This window comes from Micromys minutus (genome assembly GCF_963924665.1).
Source record: "Micromys minutus genome assembly, chromosome: 32".
NCBI classification, from domain to species: Eukaryota; Metazoa; Chordata; class Mammalia; order Rodentia; family Muridae; genus Micromys; species Micromys minutus.
Genome location: NC_137967.1, coordinates 15,830,603 through 15,845,215, shown reverse-complemented (window position 1 = coordinate 15,845,215; position 14,613 = coordinate 15,830,603). Strand labels below are relative to the sequence as shown.

The 14,613-nt window shown below is 53.2% G+C and overlaps 2 protein-coding genes across 4 annotated transcripts; one reads left to right on the top strand and one right to left on the bottom strand.

Moving 5' to 3' along the window:
- Positions 1-374: 374 nt before the first annotated feature.
- Positions 375-3,145, bottom strand: MRPS12 (mitochondrial ribosomal protein S12). 2 transcript variants are annotated; one of them, XM_080908199.1, is made up of 3 exons: positions 3,095-3,145; positions 2,810-2,877; positions 375-970 (listed from the first exon to the last, which is right to left on the bottom strand). In XM_080908199.1, the coding sequence occupies exons 2-3, from the start codon at positions 2,856-2,858 to the stop codon at positions 600-602; spliced, it is 420 nt and encodes a 139-aa protein (XP_080764325.1). In that variant the 5' UTR covers positions 2,859-2,877; positions 3,095-3,145; the 3' UTR covers positions 375-599. The 2 variants fall into 2 exon arrangements, with proteins under 2 accessions (XP_080764325.1, XP_080764326.1); XM_080908200.1 differs by lacking the exon at positions 3,095-3,145 and adding an exon at positions 2,974-3,088.
- A 199-nt stretch (positions 3,146-3,344) lies between these two features.
- On the top strand, positions 3,345-14,119 carry SARS2 (seryl-tRNA synthetase 2, mitochondrial). Of its 2 annotated transcripts, none has more exons than XM_080908509.1 (16): positions 3,345-3,612; positions 5,511-5,606; positions 7,259-7,288; positions 8,261-8,401; positions 8,473-8,527; positions 8,851-8,914; positions 9,176-9,281; positions 10,435-10,482; positions 10,681-10,789; positions 11,019-11,064; positions 11,146-11,233; positions 11,319-11,428; positions 12,745-12,838; positions 12,929-13,021; positions 13,106-13,171; positions 13,714-14,119. In XM_080908509.1, exons 1-16 carry the CDS (start codon positions 3,346-3,348, stop codon positions 13,855-13,857), a joined length of 1,557 nt encoding a protein of 518 aa, XP_080764635.1. In that variant the 5' UTR covers position 3,345; the 3' UTR covers positions 13,858-14,119. The 2 variants fall into 2 exon arrangements, with proteins under 2 accessions (XP_080764635.1, XP_080764634.1); XM_080908508.1 differs by having other exon boundaries at positions 9,176-9,321; positions 10,685-10,789.
- Positions 14,120-14,613: the final 494 nt, after the last annotated feature.

Sequence of the window (14,613 nt, the reverse complement as noted above, 5' to 3'; positions counted from 1 at the left end):
TGCCCAGTAAAACGGGTGTTAACGGGGCTGCAGATGGCTGAGGTTAGGAACAGAAACAGCTGTGACACAAGACCCAAGTCTGGTTTCCAGCACTCACATCAGCCAATCAGCCAGTTCACAACTGAATCCCGGGGGATCGGGAACCTGTGGCCTCCAGGGGTGCCTGTACTCCCATGCACATGCCCACTCCCCAAACAAAAGAACCCACATAACCACTCCACACATATGCACTAAGGATGTGGAGTACGGAGTTAATAACTTTCAGCACCTAGAACAGTTCCCTCTGTTCAGGAAGAGGGAACTGGGGTGCAGACTGGCATTTCCTCCCCACCAGGGGACAGACACTGCACACTGAGTGACATCACAACCTGAAGATATGTTTATTATACCCCTCCCCCATCCCAGCATATGAGGTCAACCTGCAGACACTGAACATGGAAGCCAAGGGAGCAGGCACGGGAGTACACTTCCTTCAGAACGCTTGCAGGTTAACAGCAGTCTTACTGAGTCAGAGTTAGATTTGAGTCCAAGGCTAGTTGCCCCTGGAGCAGAAAGAACCCGTTTCCAATGATCCAGTACCAGACCACCGTGAATTATGGTCATTTCTTCTTCTGCACGTGGCCACAGTCATATTTGCCCCTCACGACTTTGAGTTTAACCCCGGGCAGATCCTGGGTGCGGCCACCCTCCACGAGGACCACGTGGTGCTCCTGCAGGGTGTGGCCCTCCCCCGGGATGAAGCAAACAGCCTCTTTGCCGGTGCTGAGGCGCACTCGGCAGCACTTCCGGTTGGCAGAGTTGGGCTTCTTTGGCTTCCGGATGAATGTGCGCAACACCACACCCTTCAGCTGAGGCCGGCCCTCTGTGGGGCCCAGACGCTTAGGGGGTTCTTTCGGACGGCCTAAGCGGTGCATCTGGTTCAGGGTGGCCATGGAACGGGTGGTCCAGAGCTGAGGAGCTAGGGCTAGGCCTGGAGAGACACAAGAGGAACTACTGGGTTTCTATACTCTAGAGAGGGATCCAATCCCTTTACAAGGTTCTATCTGCCTTTGTCTAAAGGTAATCAGCGGGGATGGACAGATGGCTCAGTGGTTAGAAGCACTTGTTGCTCTTGCAAAGAATGGCCGCTTGATTCCCAGCAACAGTGGTGGCTCACAACTCTAATTCCAGAAAATCTGACACATGCACATGTTGCACGCACACGCACACTTACATTCATACAGGGTCTAGAAAGGTGCGTCGGGGGTTAAGAGCACTGGTTGCTCTTACAGAGGACCCAGGTTCAATTCTCAGCACCACATGGTGGCTAGCAACCATCTTTAAGTACAGTTCTAGGGATCTGATGCCTCTTGTGGCCTCCAAGGGTACTGCACATAGCTGGTGCACACACACATCGCATGTGGGCAAGACACTCACGTATTATTTAGGAATAATACAGCAGCTAACCTTTATTATTTTACCCATAGTTACACAGTGATGTTCTTACATTTTACATAAACTAAGCACACTGGCAGGGCCACGCCTTCTCAGACACCCCACCCCCTACCCAGCCTGCCATTGCTCCTCATTCCCCATTGGTTCCCTTTTCAGACTGCTCCGGCCTAGACGCCTTCAAACATTTCTTTTTACAAAATTTTTTCATGTGCATTGAAGATTTGCTTGCACATCTGTTTGAGTGTATCAGATGCCCTGGAACTGGAGTAACAGACAAATGTGAGCTGCCATGTGGGTGCTGGGAACTGAACCAGGGTCCTCTGGAAGAGCAGCCAGTGCTCAAAACCTCCGAGCCACCTCTCCAGCCCCCTAGGTACCTTCAAGACGAGCAAGCAGAGACCCCATGACTGCAGTATAATATAAGGAAAGGCAGGTGGAAATACTGGAGATGTTTTCAAGGCAAGTCCTTAATCTGTGGGGCTGAAGAGGTGGCTTCATGGAGGACCCTGGTTCAATTTCTAGCACAGTCATCTGTAGCTCCAGTGCCAGGGGGTAGGAAGCCACACACACACGCGATATACAGACATATAGTCAAAACTCTTATATACGAAAAACTGAACTTTTTTTTTGAAACAGGGTCTCACTATGTATCTCTGCCTGTCCCTGAAACTCTCTGTAGAGCAGGTTGGATGGTAAAAGACCCACGTGAATGAAATACACAACACTCCCCTCAGGACACTGTGCACAGCCCTGATGTCTGCGCAATGTCTAAGAACATAAAAGTTGCCCTCCAAATGGGTGGCACGTCTTAGAACTAGAAAAACAGCACAGCACCTGAATGAATGACTCAACTTCCTAGCTGGGACTTCTCACCCCTAGGAGGTCATCAAAAAATACTCGTTGAAGGAATAGACACAACTGAGAGACACCAAACCAGGGAGACATGCCGAGAAAGATCATCTGTTGGTATGATTGTTGCACGATCATATACTTACACAAACGAAGACAGACCATCACAAGGCAATACAATCTCACTGATTCACCCCTGTCTATGTAGGGGAGCCATGACTATGACAGACTTAATTAAACTCTGCTGGACACTGGAGCTTCCCACCTCTTGCCCCGTGAGTGGGAGGGGGTGGGGGCGTGGTAGGAAAACGCCAGAACGTGGGAGGTTGAAGCAGAGGTCAGGAGTTCAAGGCCATCCCGTCTCCAAAGCGATTTGGAGGCGAGTCTGGACTGCAGTGAAACCCTGTCTCCAAAACAGAAAAGGCACGGTGCTTAAAGCTGATACCAGCCGAAATCTGTCAAAAGCATACAAGTCCCAGTGAGCTGTCCTCGTCCAGCCTCGTCTCTGTGGCCCATGCTCACTTACCACGACTGAAGGACGTGGTGAGGCCATGGAGAAGGCCGGGCCAGGACATCTCGCCGCCTGCTGCGTCCCTGTATTAGGAGATAAGACACTCAGAAACGAGGCTGTGACCAGAATCCCACTCTCAGACCCTTCTAGAATCTCCTTTAAACAGAAAGTCCCCTCACTCCAAAATTCAGCCTCACTCTGAGTAGGGCCCCAAGGACCCATTCGCCCTCGCCCTGATACTGGAAGGGGAAACTGAGGAGCGATGAGATAGATGCCTGGATCACTGATAATTGCACCCACCTCACCAAACTAGCAGGGTCGCACACACACCAACTCCTATCTCCAGCCCCTTCCGGGATTTCTCTTTAGTGGTTGGCTACATCTTTCCTGCGTCACTGAAGGGGCGGGATAAGGATGACGATTGGACAATGACAGATTCTATTTGTGTGCAATTTCCCTTATTGGAAGGGTTTCTGAAGCCTGGGCGGGAAATCTCCTTGCGCATCTGATTGGCTCGGCCGTGGTGATTGACTTCTTGTTTCCAGTCCAAGATGGCTGCGTCCATGGCACGGCTCCTGTGGCCTTTCCTGGCTCGCCAGGGTCTCCAGTCCCGAGGGCGCTGCGTGTGCAACCAGAACCCAAGGAGGAGTTTCGCTACAGAAAAACGAGTTCGGAACCTCCTGTATGAACACGCACGCGAGGGCTACAGCGAGCTTCCTTACTTGGACATGGAGTCGGTGTGCGCATGCCCAGAAAAGGCCGCGCGCTCCCTGGAGCTCCGCAAGGGGGAGCTGCGGCCGTCCGACCTGCCTGCGATTGTGAGTGCGCTTGCGCCGGCGGGAGCGGGCAGCTTTACCGAACTGGATTTGCCAGATCCATTCCAGTGGTGGGAAAAACTACTCAACAGGAATTTGGGTTCCTTCCCAAGTTAGGCAATGTCTTGTGCATGACACCCACTTATGTGCCAATGATCTAGGGAGAACTAAGGCCCTATTGAACGTTGTGGATGCCGTCTGTGACCTGCATGACCTTTTGCATGCATTTCATAATTGGACAGTCGGTAACTACTGTGCTCCCATAACTTCAATACCATTGTCTTCCGTACTCAAGAGTCATGCCAGGCTCACCCTAAGGCCACGAGGAAAAATGAGGAGGGAGGTGTGAATCAGAGGGACTCTTGGAGACAGAGCTTTGCATGTTGCTATAAACAGCAAGCTGATGAATAGAGTTGAATGGCTGAATACCTGCTAAACAGCTATTACACACCCACACACACATATATATGTATGTATGTATATATGTTCCTATACTTATGATCCAGATGTTGAGACTATGTGCCATAATTCTACCATATAGGGAGCTAAAATTGGGGGTGTCACTATGTCGGTGGTGAGTTCCGAATGTAATGGATGAATCTTCCCAACCCTGTCTTTTTTTTATATTATTATTATTAGATACTCTCTGTATTTACATTTGAAATGTTATCCCCCCAACTCTGTCTTGAACCCTTCTGTATAACTACTTTTCTGTTGCCATGATAAAACACTATGGTCAAACCAACTTGCAGAAGAATTTGTTTTGGGCTTGGCAGGGACCGAATGGCAGCAGGTGGCAGAGCCGTAAGCTGACAGCTCACATCTTTAACCACAAGCATGACGCACAAAAGAGCAAAGTAGACGTAGGATGAGGTTTTAAGCTCTCAAAGCCCACCTCCAGGAGCATATTTCCTCCAGCAAGGCCATGCCTCCTAAGCCTCCCCAAACATCAACAACTGACCACCGCGTGTTCAAATGCCGGGATATGGGGGACATTTCTCATTCAGATCACTACAGACTCAAGCCAGTCACTGTAAATCACTTTAGCCTCATTTTAAGTTTTTATCATGTTGGGTTTTTTTCACCGGTAAGCACAGGTGGCCCAACCAATCAGGGTACTTCCCGCCAAACCCGAGAATAACCTGAGTTTGATTACCCGGTGGTAGGAGAAAACTTATTCCTGCGAGAATTGTCTCCTGAGCAAACAAAAGAAATTCGTGGACATGTTTAATAATAATAATAATAGAAAAATCCATCTGGGTGTGGGGATGCTGTGCTTTGGAGGAGACAGAGGCAGGCAGATCTTGGTGGGTTTCAGACAATCCTGGCCTCCATAGCAACTTCCAGGACCATCCAAGGAGACCTTGTATTTAAAGAGCCAGGGAAGATGGCTCAGCAGGTGAAGGTCCTTACTGCCAAGCCGATGACCTGAGTTCAGTCCCTGGGATCCTCATGGTGATAGGAGAGAACCGACTTCTGGCTTCCATGATGCAGCCACACACACAGTTAATAAGAAAGAAAAAAGTTTAGTCACCTTTAAAGAGGTGACTTAGCCAGACATGTACTAGTGCCTCTGTAGTCTCAGAGAAGCACAGGATGATTACAAGTTCAAGGCCACCCTGGGCTCTACGTAAATACACAAAACCAAAAAAAAAAAAAAAAAAAAAAAAAAATTGAGTCACACTTCCATGATTGTCCATTGGTTGGTCGTGATCATACCAACAGAAGGGGGGTGCAAACTAAACTGGGGAATGCCTTGATTCAGGGCAGCTGTGTGCCCACTCGAGCTTCTGGGTGCTCATGGGAGGAGAGAGTGCCCCTCACCCGATGTCATCCAGGTGCCTGGTGGATGAGGTTTCAGAGCAGTGACCATTTCACTGTGCTGTTCTCCCACCCCGCAGATTTCCACGTGGCGGGAGTTGAGGCAGCTGCGGGAGCAGATCCGGAGCCTGGAGACAGAGAAGGAGGCTGTGGCAGAGGCGGTGCGGGCCCTGATGGTGAGCAGGGGTAGTGGGGGTCCTGTGTGGGCCCGGGCAGGCCTGAGCAGGCTAGAGCAGGCTGGAGCTGGCTGGAGCTGGCCAGAGGCAGCAAGGATGCTTCTTCTGTCTGGGAGTAACAGGAAACCCAATTAGAAAGGGCTTGAATCATGCAGACGGTTGTTAGCTAATAAAACAAGCCACCCAGGCCAAAAGTTCCTAGGGCTGATGAATTAACTCTCTTCAACATCCCTAGCCAGATTCTTTTCCTTGTGTGCCCAACTTCAACTGCATAGATTGGACCCCATCCCAGTTCCAAGATGGCTGCAGCCAGGTCAAAAACAAGGTCTACCCCACCGGTTTTTTTGTTTTTGTTTTTCCAAGAGCAAGGAGACCATTCCCTAAGTACAATCCCATCTTGTTGCCGGAGCTCAGACACCTGTCTTTACAACAGTCATCAGCGGGATGGTTAAAGTCACTGTTCCTAGTTAGGGTCAGTGTCTGTGGTCCTGAACTGAAGGCTGTCTAGAGAGGAAGAAACTGAGTCAGGTCTGTGGGGAGGCCTCCCCCGCCCCTTTATTTTTACCAGAAACACCTCATATTTCTTACGGTTGACTGGTACCTCGTTTATGTCGTTGTACATGCAGAAACAACCCTCACTGCTGCCGAGTTTTTTTGCAACCCCAACATTCAGTTACAGTGCCTCCAGTAGAGTCACACAATCCACATTTACAAGCTTGACAACCAGCAGCGTCCACACAGATGGCATAATAGCCGTCATCAGAGTGTTGGTGGCACACAGCCGTAATCGCAGCATCTGGCAGAAAGCAGTCAGAGGATCAAGGGTTCGGTATCGGGCTGGAGCAATGGCTCAGCGGTTAAGAGCACTGACTGCTCTTCCAGAGGTCCTGAGTTCAAATCCCAGCAACCACGCTGAGGGTCACAACCATCTGTGATGGGATCTGATGCCCTCTTCTGGCACTCAGGTGTACGTGCAGATAGAGCACTCGTATACATGAAATACATAAATAAATCTTCAAAAACAAACAAGCAAAAGACTTAGCTGGGAGGTGGTGGCTCACACCTTTAATCCCAGTCCTCGGGAGGCAGAGGCAGGCAGACCTCTGAGTTCGAGGCCAGCCTGGTCTACAGAGCAAGCTCTACAGAGAAACCCTGTCTCAAACAACAAAACAAAACAAAGAGATAAACAAACAAACAAAAACCCCCGAGATGGAGAAATGGTCCAGCGGTTTTTGCAGTTTGGTTCCCAGCACCCAAGCCAGGTACTTACACACCTGTAACTCCAAGGGCATCCACACACACACACACACACAAGCACCACCAGTGGGGCCAGGAATGTAGCTGGGTGGCGCACTGTTATCTACCACGCAAAAGGCCCAAGGTTTAAACCCAAAAGCACAAAGTAAGTAACAATCTAACACAAAGAGGTGCGCTCACAGGAGCCCCCATCTTCCCCTCACGGAGCCCAGGAGGAGGGAGCAGTTCATTTACAGCTCTGGATGTCATTTTGGTCACATCACGTTGCCGTCCCAGAGGCAGAGTGGGCGATTCAGATGTCATGGTCCTCTCTGAACTTTGACCTCTTCTGTCTCTACACTGAACCCCCAAGTTCATTATCTAATCACCTTTTCCCCTTTCCTCTTCTCCACCAGGCAAACCAAGAGGGTGACCAAGTGCAGAAGGTACTGGGGGGGGGGGCTGATGTCTGCACCCTCAGTGTGGAGGGAAGGGAGGGTGCCATGCAGGGTTAGGTAACCTAAAAGAAAACAGCTTCCATGGGAGCCAGAGAGATGGCTCAGAGGTTGAACAACTACTCCAAACCGGGGGAAGGCCTAAGGGTTTGAAAGAAAGACACAAGTCCATTATTCATGTTACTAGAAAGTTTACTCCATCTTGAACTGCCGTCTCTCAGACCAGCCTGCAGTCACACAGACTGCGGCCCCAGTATTATACACTCAGGTAATTACAGGGGAGCTTTACAAATTTCCTAGCTGCTGGATGGAAGTTACCCCCTAGGGTGAAGTTTGTAAGCTGAGGCAGCTGGAGGAGACAGGAAGGCCAGGTGTGGAGTGGCTTGTGACTAGGCCTGTTAGCCTAGCAAAAGGGGGGCCTGTATCTCTCCCAGGGCCGAGGCATGCAAGCGGCAGAGTAGCTAACCCCAAGCGGATGCCAGAGTTGGTATGATTATCCCAATAAGTGTTCCCAGTGTGTACTGCTCTTGCAGGGGGCCCAGAGTTGCTCGCCAGCACACACACACACACACAGGCACACATATGTAACATATATGTCTTAAAAACAAAGACAGTCTATCAGTCTGAAAATACAGCCGCTACAGCCGGCTCCTGAATCCGAGTCTCGGTTTCTTCTGAGCCCCGCTTTCTCCCTTTTCGACTGAGGAAGACAGCCAAGTCCACCTTCCTCATGGTTCCCTGTGGGTAGTTCAGCTTGGCTCCTGTTTCCTCATAGCCAGAGCAAGAGAAAGTCCCACTTAGCTAGACCTGAGCACTGTTTGAATGCTCTTGCCAAGTTGACAGGACACTGGGGTGGCTGAAAGAAAAGAAACGGTGTCTACAGGGGGCCCTGCTACCAAAGATGAGTCACGCTGGTAGAGGTATCTCTGACTCTCCCCAAGGGTAATCCTCTGCCCTGTCTAGGACCCCCAATATCAGGGCCTGCGGACCCGTGGCCGGGAAATCCGGAAGCAGCTCACGCCCTTGTACCCCAGAGAGACCCAGCTGGAGGAGCAATTCTACCAACAGGCACTGAGGCTTCCCAACCAGACCCACCCAGACACGGTAAAGGCCGTCCAAGGGAGCCAGGGCATCCGGGCTGTCTCCTTCCCTCTGACGCGCTCCTCTCTCCGCAGCCTGTCGGGGACGAGAGTCAGGCTAGAGTGCTCCGTGTGGTGGGTGACAAGCCAGGTAAGTCCCACCCCAGGGCTCAAATCCAAACCCTCAGATCTCAGGCTGGGAGTGGGACATGGCAGGTCCTTGGGTCAGCATGGGGCTTGGGGGGCACAGCTGGAACAGCCCAGCAGACTTGAGCTGACTTGCCCTCACTGGCCAGTCCACCCTGGCATGGGTGCAGCATGTCTGGCTGCCTCTCTCTTTCCTTCCTTGCTTTACTTTGCCACCCCCCCTTTCTCTCTGCTTCTCTTACCCTGCCCTTCCCCCACCACCCTCTCCCCCCCCCTCCAACTCATCTTTCTTCCTTTCTTATCCCATTGCCTACCACCTGCAACCAGCTTTCTCCTTCCAACCCCGAGGCCACCTGGAAATTGGCGAGAAACTGGACATCATCCGGCAGAAGTGAGTCCTCACCACCTCCATCCCCCGCCCGGGGCCTCACCCCCCTTAACCCGTCACCCCCACACGAACAGCTGGCAGCTAGCTTCCCTCCTGCAGCCTTAGGGTACAGGGTGAAATGCCAGGGCTGGGCCCACCCAGCATGAATATTTGATGCCAGGCCCGCCTGTCACCTGGGCCTCTCTGCCCCCTGGGTACTCGAGTCCTTTCCCCACCTACCGTGACCCAGAGGCACTGCTGGTTTGTCTGCCTGTCTGTCTCTAGGCGCCTGTCTCACGTGTCTGGCCACCGGTCCTATTACCTGCGCGGGGCTGGAGCCCTCTTACAGCACGGCCTGGTCAACTTTACCCTCAGCAAGCTTGTCAGCAGGGTATGGCTACCTGAGGACCTGCTCGGACAGGGTGGCACCGGTACTAAGCTTGGGCAGATTAAAGATGCTCAAAGGGGTAGGAAGGTGGCTCAGTTAACTGGTAAAGCACTTGCCTGGCATATATCAGGCCCTGACTCCCAGTCCCTGGGACACACACATACACAGAGAGATAGCAGCACATACGCCACCCAGCACTGGAGAAGCTGAAGCAGGAGGATCAAAGTTTCAAGGCTGACCTGGGCAGCAACCTAGTGAAATTCTGTCTCAAAAAAACGAGGCCAGTGGGCCGCATCCTCCTCAATGGCGGATATTATCTACACGTTGATTCCTGTGTCGTCTGTACTAGGTGGATGCTGTTGTTATGGCCCCTTTTGAGATGGGAAAATCGAGGCTTGAATGGAGAGCTCAGAGCTTGTACTTGTAATCACTGTCCCTCACTTCCTGCTGTGGGGTTGGGGGCACCCGGGCATCAGTGTCCACTAAGGCAAGGAGTCCCTGCCACCAAGGCTGACAACATGAGTTGCTAACCATGGTGACGGCATCACAGGCCTTCCTGCCTCCCTCTCTCCCTCCCTCCCTCCCTTCCTTCCTTTCCTCCCTCCCTCCCTCCCTCCCTTCCTTTTTTCCTCCCTCCTTCCCTCCCTCCCTTCCTTCTTTCCTTCCTTCCTCCCTCCCTCCCTCCCTCCCTTCCTTCTTTCCTTCCTTCCTCCCTCCCTCCCTCCCTCCCTTCCTCCCTCCCTCCCTCCTTTCCTTCTTTCCTTCCTCTTTTGAGACAGGGTCTGACTTTGTAACCTTAGTTGCTGGTGGCCTGGAGTTCCCTAGGTAGAGCAGGCTGGCCTCAAACTCGGAGATCCGCCTGCCTCTGCCTCCTCCTAAGTACTGGGATTAAAGGTGTGCACCAAACAGATCTTCTGAGGGCACTAGGGAGTCTTCAAGCAGGGAAGGGACATGTCAGAGCTGTACTTCTCAGTGGCACCTCCAGCTGCTCTCTGCGTGTGAACTATGAGGAAAGCAGGGCGCTCACAGCAAGAGAACCCCAATAACAGGGTCCCGGGGCTCAGGCCTCACTAGCGTCCTCTGCTGATGGGTGGACTGTGGAATGCCAGGGTGGCCACCGTCTGCTCCTTGAACTGATCCCTTCCCCTCTCTGCAGGGCTTCACCCCCATGACGGTTCCAGACCTTCTGAGAGGAGCTGTGTTTGTGAGTGACACGGGGTGACGGGGTGACGGGTCCTCTCTCCCTGAGGAGACCACCCCAGGCTAGATCATGGAAGTCAGTCACAATTCGGGAGAGAAAAGCAATTCCAGATGCTTCTACAGGAACAGCTGGGGTGGTGTCCTCAGAATTAGGGAGGCCACGGTTACCCATTACTTGACACCCCTGAAACCTCCCCTCCAGGAAGGCTGTGGAATGACGCCAAATGCCAACCCATCCCAGATTTATAATATTGACCCCTCCCGCTTCCAAGACCTCAACCTGGCTGGGACAGCAGAGGTAGGGCTGGCAGGTAAGCGGGTACCCATCCCCCATGGTAGGCTGGGGGAGGGGGGAGACAGCTCCCTGCAGGGAACAGATAACAACCCTGGAGCTAACACATACAGTCGTGTGTAGGCTGTTACCCGCCCAAAATCACAGGGACTCCAGAATCATGTACTCTGATACAGGATTCTACTCTAAATCTCACTGTGGGCAATGGCAGCCCTGGCTAACCCCATCCTGCCTCTTTCTCCTCCCAGGATACTTCATGGACCACTCTGTAGCTTTCAGGGACCTTCCAGTCAGGTGATGCCCATTTCCTGTACTGCTAGACCCCACTGGTTAACATCCACCCTCCCTGACCCCTATCTCCCATCTTCCTCCTAGGATGGTCTGCGCCAGCACCTGCTACCGGGCGGAGACAGACACCGGGAAGGAGCCTTGGGGGCTGTACCGAGTCCATCATTTCACGAAGGTGCATGGCGCAGGCCTGGCTGTCGTACACAGGTCCCCTCCGCCACCCAGGACCCCCTGACCCAGTGTCCTGTCCCCTGTCCCAGGTGGAGATGTTTGGAGTAACAGGCCCTGGGCTGGAGCAGAGCTCGCAGCTGCTGGATGAGTTCCTGTCTCTGCAGGTGGAGATCTTGATGGAGCTGGGCTTGCACTTCCGGTGCGTGCGGAGATGGAGCTGGGGGGGGGAGGACTGGCAGGGCTCGGGGGTGGAGTGGGGTTGACTGGGCTGGCCTACCACCCGCTCCTTTCCCCTAGGTGAGGCCTCTGTGCATTACTTTGTTTTATAAGAGTGTCAAAAGCATGGAAAGCAAAGCTGCCCCCCCCCCCCAGCTTCCATCTCTAGAGTTTGGTCTAAGAAACTTACCTCATGTCCTCCAGGGTGAAGGAGGGGTGCAGAAGGGAAGGACCAGCTATCACAAGGCCCACTGTTCTATAGGGCACACAGCTTTACTGAGGGCTGAGGAAGGCCACCTTTTACCCAGGTGACTCGCTGTAAAAACAAACAAACAAAAAAAAGGGAGCATGTGACCAGGTGGCATGTCTCACACCTGTAATCTCAACACTTTAGAGTCCATGGCAGGATTTTCATGAGTTCAAAACCAACCTGAGCGATAGCGTGGAACCCTGTCTCAAAAGGAAACAGAAGTAAAAAACAGAAAAGGCTTGATGTAATGGCTCACACTTAGAATCCAAGCACCGGGGAGGCCGAGGCAGAAGGATTGCTGTGAGTTTGAGGCCAGTCTGGACTACGTGAGACCTTGTTTCAAAGGAAACAGAAAAGGAGCTCAGAAAAGTGCCTACTGGGCAAGCAGGAAGACCTCAGTTCTGATTCCCCAGCACCCACAGCGCATCTGTACCCCGGTGCTGGAAAGGCAGAGACAGACTGTGCCCCAGAGCTCACTGCCCGGCCTGTCTAATGGGATCAGCAGGCACACACAAACACAGGGCCCAGAGATGCACACCTGCAACTTGTGATCTACAACCCCGGCACTTGTGGTCTGGACCCTGTTCAAAGCCATCCTCAGCTACATAGTGAAGTTTAGGCTAGCCTGGGCTGCGTGAGACCCTATCTCAAAAAAAAAAAAAAAAAGCAGACAGACAAAAAGAAAAGGCCAGTTAGAACTCCAAAACTGGAGGTGCTGTTCTAGACGGTAAGAATGGTGGGGTGAGGGCTGTCTTTCCTTTTCACCTCCCCCTTCTTTTCTGTCTCCTGTGGATACCACCTCCCCAGCTGCTGGGTCTGCTCTTCCACTGTGTTCTTATCCCTTTCCCTTCGTTTTGGTTGCCACCTCTTTCTCCTCCTCCTCCTCCCTCCTCCTCTTCTCCCTCCTCTTTCTCCTCCTCCTCCTCTTCTCCCTCCTCTTCTCCCTCCTCCTCCTCCCTCCTCCCTCTTCTTCACTCACCTCCTTTATATCCTTGGCTTCTATCCAATGACTTTTACCCTCTTTTGTTTTGTTTTTTACCTTGGCCCAGGGTGCTGGACATGCCCACCCAGGAACTGGGCCTTCCCGCTTACCGCAAGTTTGACATTGAGGCCTGGATGCCTGGCCGGGGTCGCTATGGAGAAGTAAGAGGCCTGGCCTAGTCAGTACCTTTGGTAAGACACTGGAGGATCGCCTTGTCCCCCAAGACAGCCTGTCAATCACTCCCGTTCCAGGTCACCAGCGCCTCCAACTGCACAGACTTCCAGAGCCGCCGTCTGTATATCATGTTTGAGTCAGAGACTGGGGAGCTGCAGTTCGCACACACGGTGAGGCCCACGCTGTATCTGCACCTTCCCATTCCAGGGCCAGGATGAGGTCGGAGCCTGGCCCTAAGCCCGCCCTTCTTCCAGGTGAATGCCACGGCTTGTGCTGTTCCCCGAGTCCTCATTGCCCTCCTGGAGAGCAATCAGCAAAAGGTGAGAGATTCTCCCAAGTCTGGAATCTCAGGTTTGACAGGACTGCAGGTTCAAGGCCTCCTTGGACAACTTCATAAAAACCTGTCTCAAGTTAAAAAGTAAAAGAGGGCGGGGGATGTGGCTCAGTGGTAGGACACCTACCTAGAATCCCCCAGTGAGGGGCTGGGGGCGTGGCTCAGTGGTAGAGCCCCTGCCTAGAATCCCCCAGTGAGGGGCTGGGGACATGGCTCAGTGGTAGAGCCCCTGCCTAGAATCCTCCAGTGAGGGGCTGGGGGCGTGGCTCAGTGGTAGAGCCCCTGCCTAGAATCCTCCAATGAGGGGCTGGGGGCGTGGCTCAGTGGGGCTGGGAGCGTGGCTCAGTGGTAGAGCCCCTGCCTAGAATCCCCCAGTGAGGAGCTGGGGGCATGGCTCAGTGGTTAAGAGTTTACCTGGCATGGAAAACACTCTGGGCTCAGCTGGCAGTTCCAAAGAGGAGGGAAACAGTGTGAGGGTTTGAGACTGGTGGAGGAAGGGTAGCATCCTAATAACTGCTCTGTCTCCAGGATGGCTCAGTCCTCGTGCCCACTGCTCTCCAGCCCTACCTAGGCACTGACCGGATCACAGCCCCCACCCATGTACCTCTCCAGTACATCGGCCCCAATCAGCCTCGGAAGCCCAGGCTCCCCGGCCAGCCTGCCGCCAGATGACAGCTGTCTGCTTCAGAGGGTGGCCTTCCAGAGGCCCTCGATGCTGAGAGCCTTTCCCCTGCAGATGGTCCTGGTGTCTCTGTGCTTGTCACCTCCCCTCCTGGACTCCTGAATCTGTCTCTGTCCCTTCCCTGCCAGTGAATTATTGTCAGTGAGCCCTGCTGTCACTGGGGCTGGCAGCCAGAGGCATGTCTCAGCCAGTGGCAGGAAGAAGGCCATCCCAGCTTTCCCTTCCCACCTCAGTGCTGAGCAGAACACCACAATAAACGGTCATGAGAACAGAGCGTTGGATCCGTAAGCACAGGAAGTGCTGGCTGTCCACCTTCATTGCCAAATCATCAAAGAGTCTGTGGCTGCCTCCAGGGCTCATGCTGGGTGCCTTCAGGCTCCCCTGGGGAGTTGGAAGGAATCCAAGGCCTCCTCCTCCCTTACTCTGGGATAAGGCCATCACCCTCTGATGGCCCCCTCAAACTGAGCCAACTGTATCCCTATCCTTGGCCCGTGGTCCCCAACTCTGGTGCCGTCCAAAGTGTCACGTTTACGGCAGTTGACCCCAGCCCCCTTTGCCAACTCTGCAGGCACTCCAGACTCTGCCTACACTGGCTCCCCCCTCCCCCCGTGGAATTTGCTCAGCACCAGGAGCAGCAGCAGCTCCAGCCACCCTCAGACTATCGTCCGTGTTTGTCCGCCTCCAGTGGGCTAGCACACCTGAGGCTTCACCTTCGGAGTGTTCTAGGATCCACCAGTTGCCCTTGC